General features: G+C 42.6%; 1 protein-coding gene across 9 annotated transcripts in view; it reads right to left on the bottom strand.

Annotated features, from left to right (window-relative positions):
* The window catches only part of ST7 (suppression of tumorigenicity 7), a 298,480-nt gene that overhangs the window by 34,331 nt on the left and 242,337 nt on the right, over window positions 1–21,812 (bottom strand). For all 9 annotated transcript variants that reach the window (XM_082472341.1, XM_082472342.1, XM_082472346.1 and 6 more), the window contains 3 exons: window positions 13,240–13,390; window positions 3,398–3,490; window positions 770–909 (listed from right to left, as the gene is read on the bottom strand). In XM_082472341.1, the coding sequence (XP_082328467.1) occupies window positions 770–909; window positions 3,398–3,490; window positions 13,240–13,390 (384 nt within the window). The remainder of the gene's footprint in view (window positions 1–769; window positions 910–3,397; window positions 3,491–13,239; window positions 13,391–21,812) is intronic.

Raw genomic sequence — 21,812 nt, 5'->3', positions numbered from 1 at the left:
CTGACTCCACTCGCCTTGAAATCAGAATGGAGTTCCAGGGAAACAATTGATATTCTTTTCCTTATTCCTTCTGTGTGAAACTCCTTTGTGGCAAAATCAGTAAACTTATCCTCACTGCATGTGCAGGCTGAAATGGTCAGTTTTCATCAAGGAAACAATGGTTCTTGGTTTCAGTGCAGATGGCTTTTCTTATTAAAGCTCTTCTCCATAACCCTCTTTAAAGACCCTTAATGGATTTCCATACTTCTAAATATCGTATCTGTATACTTCTTAATACTACACACCCTTCACACCCTCTCAGTTCATTCCCCAAACAAGCCATTTAATTTGTAGACATTAAAACTTTTTAAATTTAAATCATCTTTGAAAATGTAAATTCTATCCTTCTTGAAGGAAAGACCTACAGTATCTAAAGATTAGAAATGACATCATTCAATTTATACAAAACTGAATAATCTCCCAAGTATTTTTCATTTGCTAGGATTCCCTTAATTCTTTAATTCTTTTAGACCTCATGCATTTTTTTAGGGGAACTGCTGAGAATTTTTGTGTCTGTGAAATAGGCAAGGCATGCAGTAACAAACAAGCTACACTTTCTCATTCTGACCCTCAACCCTTGATCTCACTGATGATAATGAAAATTAAACAGTATGCAAAGCATCAATACAAGCACATCCACTTCTACACAACACTCCGCTGTTTCTCTTATGCCGCTTCTCTTGCCTTTCCCTGCCCCCTGCCTGCGGCCTCCCCCTCGGCAAATACTCACAGCTTTTGCAAAGACCCCCATTAGTTCCGGGAACTGATGTGTCAGGAGGGCCAGCATGGCTGTGAAGGAACACAATCCAGCAGTAAAGAGAATAAAGAAGGGAAGCTCCTTTTTTGGGTAAACTGAGACTTCATGGAAAGCTGTGAAGAAGATCAAAAGGGAAGTGTTAGGGCTGCAGTAAAATGCACTCTCAGGGAATTTCTATAGGTGGGACTGACTCTTCAGGGCTTTGGCTGAAGCCTGCTGGAAATGAAAAAGGTAGGGCCCTGGAACGAACAAGAGCCAACATTTCAGCCAGCCTTTGGTGGCCTATCTGCTTCTCCCAAGTCCATGTTCAACCTTCAGAACTCTATCTAGGGCATGATAGGGCTAATTTGGGGATGTCACACACTCATGGGCAGGGACAGTAACACCATCTATGCCTAATATACAGTATTTCTTTCGCAAAAGTAAACACAAATAAAACAAAACTTTATTCAAATTATAAAACACATGTTCATTGAACAAAACCTGGAAAATCCAAAGTCAAGTATACTGAAAAAAAAATCCTCTCTCTAGGTTTTCACTTTCCTGTAATTTTTAAATCATTGTGATAGGGTGATATTAGTGTATCTTGTATTTTTTCCTGGTACAATCTAACTATGTCAGTGGAGGGTGCCACCCTGATAGAGAGACATTCAGCGAGGACCATCCATCCATCAATAATGGGAGATTTTAGGGCCTTTCATAACTTTTAAATTTCGAGTGGCCCGCACAGGGAGAAAAGCAACTAAGGCTGGCCCAGTGGCGGGGAGCTGTGAGGCTGCGTGTGAGCAATACTGCCACTCAAACCAAAGCATTCGAGGGGCTCCATCTTCCTCAGGAAATCCAAGGTCTCAAGCCTTTCCTCGACCTTCCAGCTCTAAGCAGTAATCCACTCTGCTGAAACTGAGGGTGCAGAGGGCCAAGGAGGGACAAAGCACAAACGAGCACATGCACCTGAATCCAGGGATGTCAACCTGCTAGGATTCTTCACGGGTGGACATGTGCTCAGGACCACCGTGGACACTATACCACTCACGTGCAGCACGCAAGTAACATGTAAAATCACCCACCCGCATCCCATCCTCACCCTCAGCACCCAACGATCTTGAGGGGAGATCAGACTTGAACCACTGCATTCAATTAAATAAACGTGAGCCATAATTTTCTATTCCAGGACTGTAAAGATTATTCCTAGACAGTTTCTTTTAAGAACTGTAATCTTGTTCTAATAGTGAATCTATCCCCATGGAAACATGATTGGACTCAATTAAAACATTTTAAAACAGTGTACTTTTCAGAAAACTGCCTTTCTTACCAGAAACCGTAAATGTTAACAAGGATCTCCCTGAAGGGGGAGTCAAAAGGTAAAGTATGGGCCCACCACAGGGACTTCTGAAATCAAATCTAATGCAGAGTGAGGCACCCGACCCTTTTCCACAATAAACTCAGATGGTGAGGAACCACACCCCGCTGAGGTCTCCCAGCTCCCGAGGTAACGCGTCTCCCAGTGGGTCTGTCCTGCAAAGCAATGAGAGAGCTGCCTCCTGCTCTTTCAACCTGAGACGGCAGCCTTGTTTTGCACCCACTATGTTGGAGATTTACGACCAGCTCAAAAACGTGGGCATTAGACAATCTGCCAGCACCCAGGGCTCCACAGTTATCCTGGCCCTCCTGGCAAAGCATTTAAATATGTTCCAGCTATGAGATGTGACGTAGCTGGGGCTGGTGCAGGGTGGGTGTGGCAGAAGAGAGGACGGGGAAGAGAGAGCAGCCAAGATTTGGAGCGTATTATCTGAGGGAGGGAAGTACGTCCTAAGTCAGGGCCACATGAACAGCCTGGACACGCTCTTCATACACAGTATAATTTGATAATAACTATTTAGCCGGAATTGTCAAAACAATGTTGCATTACAGTAAACCAAATCATACTTTCCACGTGCGGTATGGGCCCTCCGACTGCTAGCTTGTAAGGCCCTCGAGGGCAGGGTTTGCCCGCCGCCTGCTGTAGACAGTGTTGAGGCCGCACGTGTGCCCTGCACACGTTACACCAGCTCACTGCGTGCCATCCGTGAGATGCTCACGGGAAATCCCGCTGGCCAAGAGCACCGCATCACCGCAGAGGGCAGGCTCGCCCTGCCCACGACTCCGCCTCTGGCCACAATGCCAGCGTCCCGGTGCCACCCTCCCACCCGTGGCTCATCTGCAGCTCCCTCTGAAGCCGGTGCTTCCCCTCCAGACTCCGGTCTGTGCAGACTGCCTCTGACCAGAGGGAGAGCCCAGGCCGAGCCCAGCAAGGGGCATCTGCCCCAAACTAGGGGTCTCTGGGCTCAGACCAACCAGTACATGATGGCTCTGCATCTACATTTCAGTCCTGGGGGGGTCTTTCCCTTTGATGAATCTGGAGAGACGTGGAGGAGCAGGAAGCCAAACCTACACACATAACTCACTTTAATGCTTATGCTATCACATGAGGACGGGGTTTGGGAGAAGAGTAATAAAAGACAAGGAACATCATAAACATTTATCATTTCCACCTCTTCCCATCCCAGTCTTTGGCACACCACCCTCACCAGCCAAAGAGAGGAATATGGAGGGGAGACTCACATGGAAGCAGCTCACGATCTGCTGTTTCTGTACAGATGGGGTAAGGATAAAATAGATGCCCCTTTTCCAAGGGATAAGGGATCATCCGAAAAGCTGCAAAGGAGAGACAATACGTTAGAGGTACAATATTTGTCTCATAACTTTTCAACTTCAAAAAGAGACTTTTGAGCATTTTTATAATGGTGAACACTTCTACAAATAGCTCCCAGAAAGGAGGCAAGACTTACCCAAACTCTGAGTCATGTGACAGATAAGCTGTCAGAGATGCATTATGATGTATGCCTCACACATTAAGCTCACACTATATATTCTGGGCGAACCTCACAAAACTGGGTGGAGAATGGGGGTGCAGAGGAGTAGGGAAAGCCATCAATTCCAATGCCCGGGGTTTCCTCATCTACAAAATATTATGAAAACGTCGTAAGCACTAATTCAATATAGCTCACCTGATGGTAATAACGCAAACCTGTACTGAAATGCTTCCCCAAGAAGCAAACGTGGACTGACTTGTTGGATCGTGTCACAGATGCACAAATATGAAAGGCATTCTAGCATGTCTATTTTAAAAATATGTCTAGGTGGATTAGAATTCCAACCAAGATGGATGAAAACAAGAACCTAAAAATGCATGACTTGGGAGGTATTTCTAAACTTTATGAAACTTTTAAATCTTCAACATCATGTGGGGAAAAAATGGATCTGGAGAGATTGATTATCTGTATTTTGATGATATCAGGCCGCATAAGTTCTGGTTTTGTGGCATCAGATAACATTAGGTCTCACGCTGAATTATGACTTTCCAATCAATCCATCTCTTCCCGTTATCACGTGTGTTACTCTCCCTGTTACGAGGTCATCAGCACGTTAGTCTCACTGTTTCTGTGAACAGTACTTGAGGTAATTTTTCTTCAACAGATGTCCGGTAACTACAGCATGCTGTAGCTATAAAATATAAAAACTAAACCCTACACTGGGAATGTCAGATTACAGTCCTTGCCTTCATGTGTGTCAGAAAGGGATGGTGGCAACACAGCAGCCTTTCAGTCTTAAATGCTACATTTCAAGGACTCCTAGCTACATCCTCAGCTGTGTAATTACCTGAGCCTTCTCAAAATGCTGTCAATGTACATATTTATCTTTTGCATACTTATTTCAAACAGAAATCAGAAACAAAGAATGTTCTCCCTCACAAGAAATGACAAGGTTCCATTGTAACCAGCATCAGTGCACATATGGTATTTATTCTGGTGTCTGAATATTATTTAAAAGTAAAAACATTATGTATGTGATTCCAGCATTTGGAATGCAGTCAATCTACACCACAGTGGTATCACTCTGAGGTTACAGCACATTGCCACGGAGAATATAAATCACTATAAACGTGGGATTAGAGCAGAGCCAGTTTGCTGGCAGTTGGCTGAGGTAAAAATGTTATCAATTTTCCTCTCATAACAGAAACCTCTTAAACAGAGATTAAAACATTAAAAACACCCCAGACTTTAACTCTTCTTAAAATGAAAGGCTCACCCTAGTTCAATCAGACCTTTTCTTTCATGCAAACCAAGATGACTTTTGCCCATTACAACGAGCAAGAGAGGCGTTCCCTGTACAGGTTGTTAACACACAAAGATTACTCAAAGGCACCAGCAGCTCTCTCAGTAGAATTAGGCTTGCAAGAGAAGGGAAAAAATTACAAAACCAAAAAAATCCATTTAGTGCCTTTACAGGATACACTAAACTCTCTACTGGGAAGCAGTGCGTTTAAATTTAAACTGCAATATGGCAGGATTTTAATACTATTTCCCATGAATGATGGCTGCTATGAAAGCATCCCAAAAATGTAGAAAAACCTATGTGGAAGTTTTTTTTTTTTTGAAATCCAGATTCTCCATGTGCACTAGGGCTGCTGTAATTAAGAATCTGTTCAGGTTCATATGATATAAATAAACCCTCCGTTTTCAAAGTGGCTATAAATTTGAATGCTAAATTTTGTTCAAAACTGAAGTCAGTTTGCACTTCGGGGAGCAATTTTTTAAATGAAATATAGGAGTGCAAGATCTTGAGAGTGTTCAACCATAGACATCAAATGGTTGCTTGGTGTCTCTTCAGTCAGATGCCAAATATTTTTTACTCCAGTATTTGGCATGCATACAAATTTTGTGCATCAAGTTAGTCTTTTCCTTCTTCTAATCAGTCCTGGTGTTTTTGGAGAGGGTGAAGGCACTGATTATATACGACTCAAAAAAGAATACACACACAAACACACACACACACTTTTTGTACTGTCCTCTGCCCCCAACCCCTGGGATTGTAAAGACGCTTATGTGCTCTTAAAATTGCTCATTCTCATGTCAGTTGTCATTTACATCAAGTTCATAAAATAATATTAAGACTTTTGGCTTCACTAAACAAAAGCAAGCACAATTTCTGTTTGCAATTCTATCCTTGGTCCACCCTGCTGTGCGGGGCCCAGCAAAGTGTGCGATAAGCAGCGGAGGTCTGCGAAGAACGGGAGGAGGCACTGCATGAGCCGGGCCAGCTGCACCTCCCACCTCCTGGTCCCTTTCACTGCAAAGACACGTAACTGCTCCACAACAACCTCGTGGCTTTAGCCGAATGTCCAGAACTTTTGCAAGTGCAAGTAGTAACACACTGATTTAGCAGGGCAAGTAAGAATGGAAAAAAGGTCATTTGAACTATTTTATGAATTTGATCTACTTCATGAGTGACTAAAAACCTCCTAAAAAATCTCCGTCGGAAAAAACATACACTTCAGAGGAATTAAAAATGTACATGTATTTGGTTAAAAACGAAACAAAACAAAAAACCTGGACCACTCAGAGTTAATACATGGGACACAAGTGGCATTGTTGCATTTTCCTTTTGTGCCATCCCCTCCCCTACCTTGGTTTCTATTGTGCCTTTGTGGGAGAGGCAAAATGAAACTGGGAACTACTTAATGAACACAGCAGGCTCTCCACAATGACGTGTGAGGCATTACACTGCTGCCCTCCACCCCTGCCCAGACACGTTTTCTAGGCACCAAGCCTATCAGTGCTGTGCGGATCAGAGACTCAACCAATACTGGAGAAAGAATCAACAGAACCAAAGACTGAACAGAAGGATGGATACATGAACAAATTAATTCCTGATTTTCCCAGTGACTTCTAATGAGCTCTCATCCTGTCCACAATGTAGACAAGGATAGAAGGTGATGTCTGATACTTTGTCTATGTTGCCTTTTCAAAGAGGATCTCAGAGAACAGACCCCTTGCAATAGCAAGAACTGAGTTCGAATCCCAGTTCTACATGGTCAAAATGTTGAGTGCCTTCCTTGTGCAGCAGCGATAGAAAGGTAGCCAAGTACGCACTGTCCCTGCACTGATGGAGCTGACCACCCAGGGTGGGAAACAGATGAGCCAATAATCATGAAAACAAGCGTGAAAGTCCCCCTGTGATATCTAATGAGAGAGTGGTGGAGGTGACAGCTCAGGATGAGTCAAACTTGACCAGGCTGACAACTGTATGACTTTGGGTGGGTCATTAATCTGCGTCCAGTCTCTTCGGCCGTAAAAATGAGAACACCAAGGACCTCGAGAGGCTGTTAAAGGGACTAAGTGTGACAGCGGAGGTCAACACATAGTGCCTGACTGCTCAGTGAAAGTTAGTTTTCTCTTTACCATGCCTTTCCACTAACCCCAAGTTCCTACTTTCTCTAACAGGTCATACTCTAGCTTATAAGTAAAAATGCTGGGCTTCCCTGGTGGCGCAGTGGTTGAGAATCTGCCTGCCAATGCAGGGGACACGGGTTCGAGCCCTGGTCTGGGAGGATCCCACATGCCGTGGAGCAACTGGGCCCGTGAGCCACAACTACTGAGCCTGCGCGTCTGGAGCCTGTGCTCCACAACCAGAGAGGCCGCGATAGTGAGAGGCCCGCGCACCGCGATGAAGAGAGGCTCCCGCTTGCCGCAACTAGAGAAAGCCCTCACACAGAAACGAAGACCCAACACAGCCATAAATAAATAAAATTTAAAAAAAATGCTGCTTGTTTGTGAACAATTGGAAGTGCAAATGATAGAACAGAAAACGTTCATCAAAATACACATTTTATGTTCTCACTTTTGACTGTAATGCAGGCAACTGGCCATAAAGGCTCTTTGTCTTTTGTGAGGCTTTGGGCACAGTAAGGAAATTTCAAAAGTCAAAAGCCTGGGTTCTGATCCACGATTTTTCACTATCTACTTATATGGCCTTGGGAAAACCACTTTCCTTTGGTTAGATTACATGATGTTCCATTCCAATTCTGAAGAAAACTTCTAGAGTTTTATAGCAGATTCACTAATTTGTTAGTGACCTGCAACACTCTATAACACTCTGTTCCTGCTTCCACGATAGCACTGCTTGTATCCACACTATATATTATATATGTGTGTGTATGTACATGTGAGAATATGTGTATACACACACACACAGACACACACACACACATTAATGTTTCTCTCAAAGCGTTTCAGAGTCTGACTCATCTTGGTATCCCCAAAAGAATGCCTGGCACAAAGGAGGGACTCAATAAATGTTAACTGAATAAAGGAATGAATAAGTTAATGCACAATAGGGCAGAGACAGAATTTTTCCCTTTAAAAACCCCAGTGGATCCAAATTACGGTCAGCTGCTCAAAATTGAATAACTGAAAGGAGCAAGCTGGTTCTACAGGGCAGTAGGTGGGGAAGCGTTGAATAATATTTGGAGTCCGGCTACTAGTGTTAAGTTGGCTATGGCCAGGGACTTTAGCTGGCCATTGTTTTCTCCTAAATTATAAAATTTAGCCTTAGATTTATGGGGTGAGGGGTGGAAGAATTTCTCTTCAGCAGTCCCAAAGGTGCCAGGCTTTTGGAGGAAAGGTTTGGTTAGAGGAAATGCCCTAAGGACCACATCTTACAGCAAGTAGCATTTACCATCAGGTTCAAAGAGAATAAATTAGAATCAGAATCTCATCCTTTGCTTCAACAATGGACCATTTTCTCCTCTCAAAGGAAATACTTTGCCTAGTCCCCCTAAAAAACACCACCTTCAAATCTTATACATTATTTAGTGAATTCTTTGGAAAAAAAATCTCCAAAAAGAAAATAAAGAGTCTTACTTGATCAAGTGGAAAAAATGGAAACAAAGAAAAGCTAAGTGATTTACCCCATGGCATTCTAGCCTTCTGATATATAGGACCTGAAAATTAAATCTTAAAGTTCATAGTTGCGGTCAGCAGACTATTCTGCTTTATAAAATAAATACAGCCAAAACAGAGCCCTGAAAAGATCAAGGTAGAAGGGAGATAAGGCCACATCAGTATTTAATACAGGTAAAATAGAAGATGTGCCCTTTAAAATAGGGCCCCATAAGGCGCAATACCATTGTAAATAAGACACAATTCAAACGAGATCCCTCATTCATATATGTTTTTTACATTCAACACATACTTGCAGTCGTGTGTGTGCACGTGTGTGAGCATAACCAGAACCTACAGTGTTTAAAATAAATATAATTCAGATAATGTGGCAGCTGTGTAATGAACTAAGAAACATGTTTTTAAATCTTATAAATTAAAACTTTCCCCATTTCTTCATTATCTTGACTTTGAGGAACATATTGTGTAATTTCAGGGGCTGGGACAGTGATGAATCAAATATTTTACAAACCTTTGAAATGCTGATGTATTTGTGGTTGAGGACTCCGTTTTTTTGTGTGTGTTTTTTTTTTAAACCACCATATGTTTTAAACCCAAACAACCTCTGCCATGCATCAGCTGGACTTTCGGGTTTTAACAAAAATGTGAGTTATTTCAGCCTGATTGGTAGGAAACTCACTTAATTCCACAAGATGACTAATGCTCCAACATAATAAACTCATTAAAAAGCAAAGAAAAATATACCTCATCCCTACCCCTAACTAACACTTTTGACATAAGTCAGGCTTTTAAAATTTTTTCTAAAAGATAAACTGACTTTTTAAAAGAATACTCACTTTTAACATGGAACCTGGTGAAATGAGGCACTGTTACCTTCCTCCCTGAATCATCTTTCTAATGAAAAGGGGAAACTGGAAGGGAGTTGGGGAATGGCCTTAAATTTCAGAATGAAGAATAAAATGATTTAAAGGCGAAAACCTAGACCCTGAGGCTGGAGATGTCAAAATGCGGCACCCAGTGGTGAACTGGAGGAAGTGCAGCCTCCTGCGCTCAGGCACAGGCCGTCTAGGGGAGCCCCACTGACCTCAGAGAGGGAGGGGGAGCGGTTCTGGTACTGTAGCCGCCCTGAGGGCAACTGCCCTGAAGCCCACTAATCTGGGATGGGGTGATGGCATTCAGTATCTTCAGCGCTTCACAGTTTTCAAAAAATGGGTACGTTAATACCAGTTAATAGGTAGCTAAGTCAGAATTCTAATCCAAGTCCTTTTGATTTAAAATCCAGAGCCCTGATGCCTCCATTTAACTTAGAATGGACGCAGATCTAGAAGGTTTGTCAACCAATTACACACAATTATCTAAAGTTGGAGTGGTAATTCTTTCTTCTAAATTGCAAGACAGATTTATAGCTTTGTTTTTGAAAAAAGACCAAAACTGTTTGTAATGAAAGATTATTTTTCTAAATACATGCATATACATATATACACACACACATATATACACATGCATATTTATGCTTGTAGAAAATATATATGCTTGTTGTAGAAAGTTTGAAAAATACAAATAGGAAAAAAAAAACAAATCACTTAAAATCTACTTAAAGATGTATTTATTTCCAGTCTCTTACCTTTGTTTATATATAGAATGTATTTTTTTATAGAATTGGGCTCATTCTATAGTTAAAATGTTTATGTCAATATTTAACAACAAAAATATAATTTTATATAGAATGATTAACTTTCATAACACTAGAAAGGGCATAGGTATACCCCAGTCTGTAAGCAGTGGTGTAAATTGAGGGCTTCTAAACAAATGTTTCAGAGATGGCTGATCCTCTTAACCTTAATCTATTCAGGAAAGGCCTAAATAGCTGGTATTATAGAAAAGAGCAGTGAAGAAAAAGTGAACCTGGCTCTACCAACAGTGCTGGCAGGATGTTCAACAAGTTACTCACCTCAATGAACCTGTGCCTCTCTTGATCAACTAAGATGGCCACCTCTGTCCTGCCTAACTCAGAAATTTATCAGGAGTCCATGAAATGATGGAAATACAAACCCTCTGTGAATTACACTGGTACACAAACACTCTTCAAGGTTCTTGGGATCCTCCAAGGTAATTAGCACCTGGTAAGCACTCTCATGGTTCTCTTTTCTTTCTAAAACTGAATGGTATGGCTCTCTTTATGAAAACTGAACAGCAGCGTAACTTCCTGGTTCTTAATTATCTATAAGGATCAGATGCTGAATTTGTCTTTCCTATAGGCCCCTGACTACCTTGCCACACTCTTTTATGTCTAAAAACTCACCCCTACCTACTAGAGAACGGACTTGAGGATACGGGGAGGGGGAAGGGTAAGCTGGGACGAAGTGAGAGAGTGGCATGGACATATATACGCTACCAAATGTAAAACAGATAGCTAGTGGGAAGCAGCCGCATAGCACAGGGAGATCAGCTCGGTGCTTTGTGACCACCTAGAGGGGTGGGACAGGGAGGGTGGGAGGGAGGGAGATGCAAGAGGGAAGAGATGGGACATATGTATATGTATAGCTGATTCACTTTGTTATAAAGCAGAAACGACACACCATTGTAAAGCAATTATACTCTAATAAAGATGTTAAACAAACAAAGAAACAAAAAAACCAAAACAAAAAACTGACCCCTTCTTTTTATTCTAATAAAGTGTTCCACCCATCTAATTTGAGGTAATTACATCCCCCCAGAGGTACTACACTGCTTGATGTGGGGTTCACTACGTGACTTCACATTTCTCACGATCTCACTGTCCTTCCCAGTTGTTCCAGAGCATCTCCCTATTGTTATATGATTATATGGGTAACTAATTTCCAAACAGAATTTCCTCATGGTTTTTTTTTTAATAGTTATGCCATTCCTAACACTGTGTCTTCATCACTTCTGCCCACCCGCTTTTGACCTTTTCTATAGGAGTGGTAACTTTTTTATCAATTAGATCCAATCAATAAGCTTCTATTACTATGTTTCCAAGGTACCGCGATCTATAAATACGTTCTTATTTGGTTAAGTCGGTTTGTCCATTTAATTTTACCACGACTAACACTAGGTGAGGCCTCTCATGTTCAATCTTGCTGGGCTTTTTCTGTCCCTTTCTCACGTTTAAATAAAAATTCCTTTTGTCTCATCTGGATAGGACACTTTAAATGCAACAAGAAGCCCAAGCCAGAGGGGACTGCATACATGTCCACACACACCCTGAGCAGAGTGTGCTGCCTTAACATATCCAAATAGCAGGGCCAGGACACCGGGAGTATGTTACCACACTTACAGAGCAGGGGTAGAAACATCGGTCAAGTCGATGGCCCTCAAGTTATAAATAGTAAATTATTTAACTTGACCCGCTATCAATTCTCTAAAGAAATATTTTCAAAACAACTACACAAAAAACTTTCAATCAACCTGAGTCCCTGTCAAGTTACTTTTACTCCATCTCATTTGGCTGCCCCCCTCCCTTCCTGCACCAGTTTAGATTCCTGCTGGGTTAGGGAAGGGCAGGAAAAGGGAAGAGCAGAAGATTAGCAAAATGAAAATGGAAGGAGCAAAGATAAACAGTGAAAGGGATTAAAAAGACATTCATTTGTGAGGCTGATCAGAGTAGGAGTGAACTAAGGAAAAATTATCAGAAGACTCTAATATTTCTTTTCCCCATGAGAGGGGGGAAAAAAAAACCCCATGCTACATGTTGTGTTTGTTTTGCTTAAATTAATGATAACAGAGTGTCAATATCTATGTGGTCCAATAATCCACAATCTTGAGCCTTTTTCCTTAATTTTCATTCTCCCCAACAGCCCCACCGCTTAGCATTTGTTCACAGTGTCCTTGCTTATAATACCGTCCCAGTTCTTCAAGGCCTGGTTCAAATCTCATATGACCCATAAGGTTAACCATGACTGCTCCCCCCCACAGGCCTCTCCTTTCTGAAAAGTCACTGGGCAGCTGCTCCATGCTGCTGATTACCCCTCCCAACTGGAGGAAATGCTTCTCCAGGGCAGGGAGCACGTCTCACCCACCGTTAGAGCCACTTCTCCTTACACGGAATGACGGTGCCCAGCTCGTGCTCAGATTAGTTTATCCCCACATCCATCTAACAGGCATTTATCCCTTAACGCACAATGCTACACCTGCCACCGTACTGGAGGCCAGCGGCCACTGCTCTTGTTCTGAAGCATAACCGCTGCTCGTTTGTGTTTGGCTAACCCAGCTCTCCTGGAGGATGACTGTGGCTCTTCAGCCAACCCCTCCCAGAAAGGCCATCCAGAAGCGGTCATCAGAGCCCAGCACGAGGCCTGACCCCACGCCAAAGGTTCCCATGGTGCCGAGGGGCTGTCCAGGTCTCCAAAGAGGGTTTTCCAGCTGTAAAATGCTCCTCTGCCAGGACAGCCCAGACTCACCCCATCCACTGTATAAACTTGCCTTTTTGAGCTGCAGAGATGGGATCACCACAGTAACACCTGCCACCACTGGGAAACTAGAGAGCCTGAGTAATTAACCATCTCTGGGTGATGGAATATCACAGAGAAGGAGAGCTATAGATATGCAAATCTTCATCATTCATCGTGAACACTCAGGGTAAAAACAGTTTTAGCATCTTTTCATGCTTTAAAAACATTTGAAAGAACGAAAATTACTTACTGCCTTCCCACGTACAATGCAGAAGATTCAAAGCCCCTTCTACCCTCTTCCAGTGTGCCAGATGAAAGAACGCATATGCTATTGCTTCACTGTCCCCTCTCTTCAGGATATGTTCTGGGGGCAGGATTAAGCTTTTCATTTCTAGTAGGTACTGAAATAAAAAAAGGCAGGAGACAGATGTGTTAATACACAGTAATTTGGAATTCAATATTGAAAATGGAGAGGTTGATTTCCCTAAAGCCGCCGCTCGTAAGCATTTAATCAAACCTGCAACCTCATTACTACATTTGAAGGCAATTACTGAAACATCCAGCAATCCAAAGTTTGCTGACAGATAATTAGCCTTGTACTAGTTTCCTACAGTGAAGATCAGAGGCTTTCAGGCTAAGATATTCTAATCAAAGAAATAGATATATATATACATATACAGACTCAAACAGCAAAAAGGAAAATTTAGAAGACACAATAATTTGGTATAATTTTGTAACCAGAATGAAAATACATAAAACAAACCACATGAAGGTTAAGAAGTCATATGACTGAACCAACCACACTGGAGAGACTTGAGGATGACCAGCACTGCCCATTAGTTTCTCCTCACAGATCTATCAAGGAGAAGGCTCTAGTCCTGCGGAAAGGGTCACCCTTAGCTGCTCAGGTGCTGGAGGAGGAGGGGTAGCAGCCTGGGCGCAGGAAGAGCCAAGGGAGGGGAGCAGTACAGACCCCAAACCACATTGTTCTTTCGGCTCCTTTCCGAAACACTTCAGGGGTCTCAGGAGCGCAGGGCAAGAATGGATATTCTTTCTGGGGGCTCACAGAAGACTAAGTTTCCGTTTGTATTCTTTTGTGTTTACTATAGAATAGAAAGGGAAGCAGATTCAGGCCGGTATTTTATATTTGCAGATGCTCACTTGTCTTTGCCAGCTGGCGTTCCCCGTGCTCCACTCCTCACCAACTCCCCTCCGGATTCGTCCCCAACACACACACACACACACACACACACACACACACACCACCAACCACCGTCACAACAACCCAGTCATCTCCTATAAAATGGAGATTAGCAGACCACAGAGGTATGTGTTTCATGAAAACAGCACAAATACAGAGAAAGGAAGTGCTATGAGAAGAGATGTCCAACAACTTTAATGTCAGAAACAACTGTGGATTCATCTGTCGGAGGAAATTTATGAAAGAGGGTGAAGAGTGGAAGAATCCGGATCCACAGAATGGAGGTTACAAGACACCCATCAATGTTTCGCTCTCATCTCGCTGTGGGTTCACACACTGGGCACGTGGGGCGCAGCGGCCTTTAAGCTTCCTCTCCTGTTAGCATGCTTGGCGTCGAGGCGCACCGCCCAGCAGGAGCCGGGTGGACACATTCTGGCCTCTTGGTTCAGCAAATGAAACTTTCCTTGCTCTGGGTCTGGTATCTGAAGAAAGCTCCAAGCCTTAGGCCTCAAAGCAGGAAGAGCAGGAAGCGAGAGCCCACCCTGAGAGCAGCGGAGAGCAGCCCTCACACTTGCGGAGCGGGTGGGCTTGAAGGCCCTCCTCGACAGGAAGACGTCTTCCCAGGCTGGTCCATGAAAGGTGTTCATTATTTTGATGCGAGGTCCTCAAGCATGAGTTCATGCGCTTTTTTGAATTCTACATGTTACTGCCTTCTTCCTTCATCTTGTTTTAAAACAGTGAACGACAAAAATCTTTTGGGAAAAATAACGATTTTGAATTACCTAGTAATCCAACTAGCACTGTATCTATTGATATAATAAATATATAAATATAAAGGAGAATTTTATGTTCAGAGATATATCGTCTCGTGATTTTACCTTAATAGAAGCCATTATGTCATAGGCTGCTACTGCCCATGATGATTTTACAAGGCCCCAAGAGTCATAACTTGTAAAATGCTATGAACTCTATTAATTTTTTTTAATAATCATCAGGAGGACAAAGGAAAGGGAAAATTTCTTGCTTAATGAGTGCCCTAGAATAAGATTTTGACTTCTGAGTTTCTAATAATTATTTATAGCCTACCAAATAGTCAACTTTTTTTTTATACATCTTTATTGGAGTATAATTGCTTTACAATGGTGTGTTAGTTTCTGCTATACAACAAAGTGAATCAGCTATATGTATACATATATCCCCATATCCCCGCCCTCTTGCGGCTCCCTCCCACCTTCCTTATCCCACCCCTCTAGGTGGTCACAAAGCACCGAGCTGATCTCCCTGTGCTATGGGGCTGCTTCCCACTAGCCATCCATTTTACATTTGGTAGTGTATATATGTCAATGCCACTCTCTCACTTCGTCCCAGCTTACCCTTCCCCCCGCTGTGTCCTCAAGTCCGTTCTCTTCACCTGTGTCTTCATTCCTGCCCTGCCACTAGGTTCATCAGTACCGTTTTTCTTAGATTTCATATATGTGCATTAGCATACAGTATTTGTTTTTCTCTTTCTGACTTACTTCACTCTGTATGACAGACTCTAGGTCCATCTACCTCATTACAAATAACTCAGTTTCACTACTTTTTATGGCTGAGTACTATTCCATTGTATATATGTGCCACAGCTTCTTTATCCATTCATCTGTCGATGGACACTTAGGTTGCTTCCATGTCCTGGCTATTGTAAATAGAGCTGCAGTGAACACTGTGGTACATGACTCTTTTTGAATTATGGTTTTCTCAGGGTTTATGCCCCATAGTGGGATTGCTGGGTCTTATGGTAGTTCTATTTTTAGCTTTTTAAGGAACTTCCATACTGTTCTCCATAGTGGCTGTATCAATTTACATTCCCACCAACGGTGCAAGAGGGTTCCCTTTTCTTCACGCCCTCAAAAATATGGAACGGTCCACGAATTTGCATTTCATCCTTGTGCAGGGCCCATGCTAATCTTCTCTGTATCATTCCAATTTTAGTATATGTGCTGCCGAAGCGAGCACACCATTCCTTTTCATTTCTATGATTAGGAAAGGCTTTCAAAGTCACATCTGTGAGAGAACTCTTCTCTTGGGCTAAGGAACCTTCAGGAATAGGAGCACCTGAGAAGAAGTAGGCCTGGCAGCCACCCACATGTGGGTAGAAGTCTAAACAAACTAGGAAGGGGCGTGGCAGAGGAAACTTGGGGAAAGAGGGAGGATTTTTAGAAAATTATCTACAAAGGGATATGTTAGATCTGTGTTGTCCAATATGGTAGCCTCTATTTAATGTGTGTCTATTTAAATTTAAATCAATTAAAATCAAATAAAATTAAAAATTCAGTTCCTCAGTCCCACTAGTCATATTTCAAGTCCTCGAGTGCTATATGGAGTTAATGACTACCCTACTGGACAATGTAGAGACATTTCCGTGATCACAGAAAGTCCTAGTGGACAGCACTGCTTCAAGACAATGGAAGTTTCTAATCCTGAAGTAACGGAAACAATTTTTAACATGAAAAAATTTCACAGATGCCCATGATAGAAACTGTAAGTGTGGAATCTATTGATCAAAAATACACAGTATGGCAAATAGTTACAATAAATAGTAATGATACAAGAATTCATTTAAAAGTACTGTTGGCCACCAGGGCATCTACATAACATTTGGAAAGCAATAGTGCACGTGTGTGTGAGACAGATGGTTTACTCAGCCTGCAGACTGAACGTGGTGCATATGGCTTCAAGGACGTCGTCCATAGCCACCCAATGTGAGCCGTGAGGTAAGGCTCTGTTTCTCCCCTAAGCTCCCTCTGATCTTTGTATATGTGCACTTTTCACAAACCACCTTAGATTAGTTATCCGTGTGTCCTTCTCCTCAGCTCAATTATAAGTCCTCAAGAACATGAATCTCATTTCCCAAGAAGTCTCTCAAAATGAGCATCCCTGGCCTCAACAGCCTCGTGAGACTAACTAGAGCAACTCACCAAGGAAACTCAGCTGCCTTCTCATCGCATCTACTTTATGGCAGAAATAGGTTATGTCTATAAAGGAGATTTATACTGCAGCATAGTTCCAAACAAAATGTTGGCTCTAACCAAATAATGAAGGCTAATAACAACAGTGTGTTATGTTTCTGGCCAGGCTTAAAATGGCTGGCAAGATCGGTTCTCAACATGTGCAACATTTAAATTAGAAAGGCATGGAGCAACATTTCACATCTTACTTGTTGAGAGAAAAATAAATGGAAGAGGGCAGATCCCTATCCACAAGTATGCAGAAATCAATTAGAATAACTGTAGCTTGCAAATCAGAGAACGCTCCCTGCCCGGCTGCAATAGTTACTTGGCTTCTATTAGCTAAGCCAGCATCCTGCGCTATCTTGCTTGCCATCCTGCCTCTAACTTCCTTCCCAGATTCTCAAATCACATTGATCTTGAAGCAAGCCTTCTAAAGGTTTCGGAAGGAACTTTTCAAAATCTATTTGTGTCAGAATCTAGTTCCTATGCCCAAGATAGGAACATACAACGTTAGAACAGGCAAAGAGGAGCTGAGTAGTGCCTACTTATGGAGGTCTGTGAGCAGAGGCCGTCTCTCCTGTCAGGAGAGATGTGCCCTGTCACAGGCTACCACACGTGACTGCTCAGGTCTCTTTTGTTAAGCTCTTAAAAGTCTATAATAATTAGAGTGAACATGATCCCATGATTACCCTTCACACAGACATTAATGCCAAAAAATCCATACCCCCTTTTAGGATTTCAATACCGACAACAGCAGATGTCATATGAAAGTCACTGGCAAAAATACAGGAATAAACAAAACGAGAAAGAACAGATTAATTAAACAACAGTACATTTAGATGATGGCTATCAAATTGCTCCCCAAAGTCAGGTAGTAGAAGAATATTTACTAGCGGGAGGAAATGTTCATGACATATCATGAAGGAAAAGACCAAGTGTATCATACAGATTATGATTTTGGTAATACAAATGTACCTGTAGGCATTAAAAGCATTGGAAGGTCACAGACTGAATGTTAATGGTGGCAAAATATTTGATTTTATGGAAGATTAATTTCTTTTGTGCTTTTTCTATGCTTTCCAAGTTTTCTATAATAAGCATTTTAATATTTTTTCTGTCTCTATATATATGTGCGTGTGTGTGTGTGTGTATATATATATATATATATATATATATATAATACAAAACTATTTTCTAGACTTGCATCAAGAACATAAACAGCAAACCACACAAACAAACAAGATAACCAGAGAGAGCAATTTTTCGTATGTGTACAGTGCTTTGGTGCAACTGGCTCTGAAAGAGGCTGTGAGCCCAGAAAAAATGTTTTTAAAACATCAGTAAAGGGTTCAGAGAACACAGCTAGTGCTACTTGGAAGACATGCTACATATTCTGAGTTTCAATGCTGTCCACACCCTGGACTCAGTAAGATGCACGCTGGAATAGGACAAAAATGACGCAGGAACCTCGGCTCGCTCAGGCCACGCTGCGATGAAGTCTGAGGTGCGCAGTTCCCCGGCCCTGGCCCCCTCCCCTCATCTGCCCTCTGCCCCTTTGCATCACTGTTTGAATCCTGTTTCTACTATTCCGCTAAGAGACCTTGGACAAGTTCTTTAATTTCTTTCAATCTCAGGTTGTCCATCTGTTAAAACAGAATAATAAAAATATCCATCTTGCTGTTTTAACTTTTGAATATTACATAGGATAATATTTGTAAAGCATTCACACAGTTCCTGGCACATAAGTATTCACTAAATAGTAGCTATTTTTGTTAACAAACAAACAAGAAAATGAAGTATTTAAATTACCGTGGAGGTTATATTTCTTGTGTATGTGGGTCCCACAGATGATTGAGTCTGTTTCTAGGTAAAATACTTCAGCAATTTTATAGTAGTAGCAGTTCGGCTGAAGAGAACTGGCTGCCAGGGGTCACCAACTGACCAGTATGGAGACAAACACAAAGCAAAGCTGAAATGCCAAATTCAACCTGGTGATCTGTAGTACCACTCAGGGGTCCTCTTCTCAAGGTAACTGCTTCTTGCTGGTTCACTTATCTATTCATCAGTTACTTTGCTTCATTCAAAAAATATGGGTGTGTTCACAGTATATCCCAAAGAAAGATATGGGAGTGCCGTAGTGTCCCCCAAGGGCACAGATACAGCAGTGGCCACAGTGCCCCCTAACGATCATCTGTGGGAGCACGCACAGTCTACCCCAAGGGCACAGATATGGCGCATCCACAATTCACCTCAAGGGCATGGACATGATCAGGTCAGGTCACTACCTTGCTAATCCCTAATCTTTGTAGGAGTGTGTGTGCGCGCACGCACACGTGTACAAAGAAACGATAAAATTCAACATGATGACTGCCTTAGTAAGAGGTCTATACTTAGTACTCAGGAAGCAAATGGGGAGCATTATCTCTGGGACAGCTTCACAGAAAAAGGAAAATATGAGTCAGTCTCACTAAATAAACAAAGGTTTACCTGTAAAGATGAGGGGAGGCAGAAGCCACTGCAAGGCTGGGTACCAAAGCATCAGAGGACACACTGGGCTTGCAATCTTGAGGTGCTTGAGTACTAACATGACAGGAATTGCCAACACTGATGAAGCACTAACGTGCGTCAAGCTTCTTATCTCAGGAACTCCTTACAACTCTGTGAGGGAGCCGATAGTATTATCCCTATTTTACGGATGGAAAAAATGGACGCTTTGGGAAGTTAAATAGCTCATCCTGGGTTGCACAAGTTGTATGTGATGGAACCTGCGCCGGAACTCAGGTGTTATGCTACTCTCCGAGGGAGTGAAGCAGGAAAAGTGGTTGTAAAAGGCCTTGCATGATATGCTCCAGGGTGTGACCTTCACCCTGAGTTATTCCGTGGTTTTCAAACTTTGAGACACCGAAAAATTTGTTCAAAGGAAAAAAAAGAAATATCAAACAGAATGTGCAAGTGACGTAAAACAAAACTGTGGGGATCTTGGGGGAGGGACCCACAAGAAGACTGAAGACCCTTACGGCTCCTAGGGAGACAGTTTGAAAACCTCTGCAGTAGGCAACTGAGAAGTCAGTTGGTACAGTTTGTGGTTCTGAAAGAAATGGGCAAGTCACGTGTAGGAGCACCCGACAGGGAAGAGATTAAAGTTAGCAAAGTCAAAAAGTTCCTGTCATGGTCTGAGTGAGGGGTGATGAAACCGAGGAGGGGGACTTCCCCTGGACGTGGTGCCTGGCTGAATCTGAGGGCAAGAGAAGGAATCAAAGGTCACTGTGACATTTCTAGTTTAGGAAACTAGAATAATGTGAGATCATTAGCTAAGATGAAGACACCAGAGGAGGAAAAGGCTTAGCAGTGGGAAGGTAACAGAAACAGCTGTCGTGCCTGCCAAACTTCTCTGCCTGCAGTGAGGAGTGAAGGTGTGCAGGTCTGGAGCCTGGGAGAGCAGCTGGAGACAGGGGTCTGGGTGTGCGGGGAGAGGCTGAGGCAGTGGGAGCACATGAGGTCTCCCGGAAGGGCTGCAAGCAGGAAAGGAGAACCAACCTGAGGGTGAGCAGGGAGGAAGCGCTGCAGGCAAAGAGTGCTCAGAGAGGCGGGAGTGGCACAGGAGAAGGTGGCGAGGAGCCTAGATGACCTCAGACAGAAAAAGTGGTCAGTGGGACCAAATGCCCAGGAGACATGAGAGAGGATGAGCTGGGGAGGCCGTGGCGGGAGTGACCTTGGTGGGAGCAGCTACAGTGGTTTTCGTTAAAGAAAGAGACCTCTTAGAAACTTTCTATTCCTGAGATACGTTGCTAAAAACTGGTTTCTGCTCATTTTTCTCCGGGTCGTATTTCCACAATACATTTTCCTTACTCTAATGCAAAAAAGCTTTGGAACAAAACATGACTCAATTCAAAAAAACTTATATTGAAATAATATTTCTGAAATATACCATTGATATACAATATCACAGACAATCTGCCAGGGTATTCTGAGTTTCTGCTTCCACGCTTCAAGCATTTTTAAATGTTAAAACCCACTACACATTTTGTTTCCTAAATTGGATTAAAAAGCAATTTTATACTCTGTCAATCAGCTTTACCAAGATATAAAGGGAGGCCTGCATTAGCGTTTGCAAGAAATAGAATTTCCATCATTATAACAAGGTCCTGTGGATACTCCATTGGCATATACATTTACCAGGATGTTTTCCCCCACGAGCCTTTCGAAATCCCCGTGAAATTTTAGATTAACATGATATGAGCTTTTAAAAAAAAAATGCAAATTTTTAATGGGAATGCATTTCTGTCATAACATTCTTCATTCTTTGCTCTCCATTTTTCTCACGAATTTCTTTCCATACTCCGATATAACTTAAAACCTAGATCTTCACCTCAATATTCTGTCAAGCCTAGGCTGCTGTGTTGGTACATAAGCTTTAGGAGCATGGTGAGCTCCCTTCCCCCAGCACCCTCAGGGTGCCAACTGCACCCCCTGCCGGTCCCTGGGTGGGCCCAGTAAGACGAGCCCGAGGTTTAATAGTGCCGGGATTTTAGGCAAGATGAAGAAGCAAGCTTTCCCCCATCGGTGCTGGTGATTTTTCTCCCTCGATAGCTCCACCCACAACACCCAAGCATCCCAAGCAGCTGGGGCCCA

This window comes from Balaenoptera physalus (genome assembly GCF_965194825.1).
Source record: "Balaenoptera physalus genome assembly, chromosome: 8".
NCBI lineage: Eukaryota > Metazoa > Chordata > Mammalia > Artiodactyla > Balaenopteridae > Balaenoptera > Balaenoptera physalus.
Note: the sequence above shows the minus strand (reverse complement) of the source record. Positions and strands in the feature narration are given on the sequence as shown.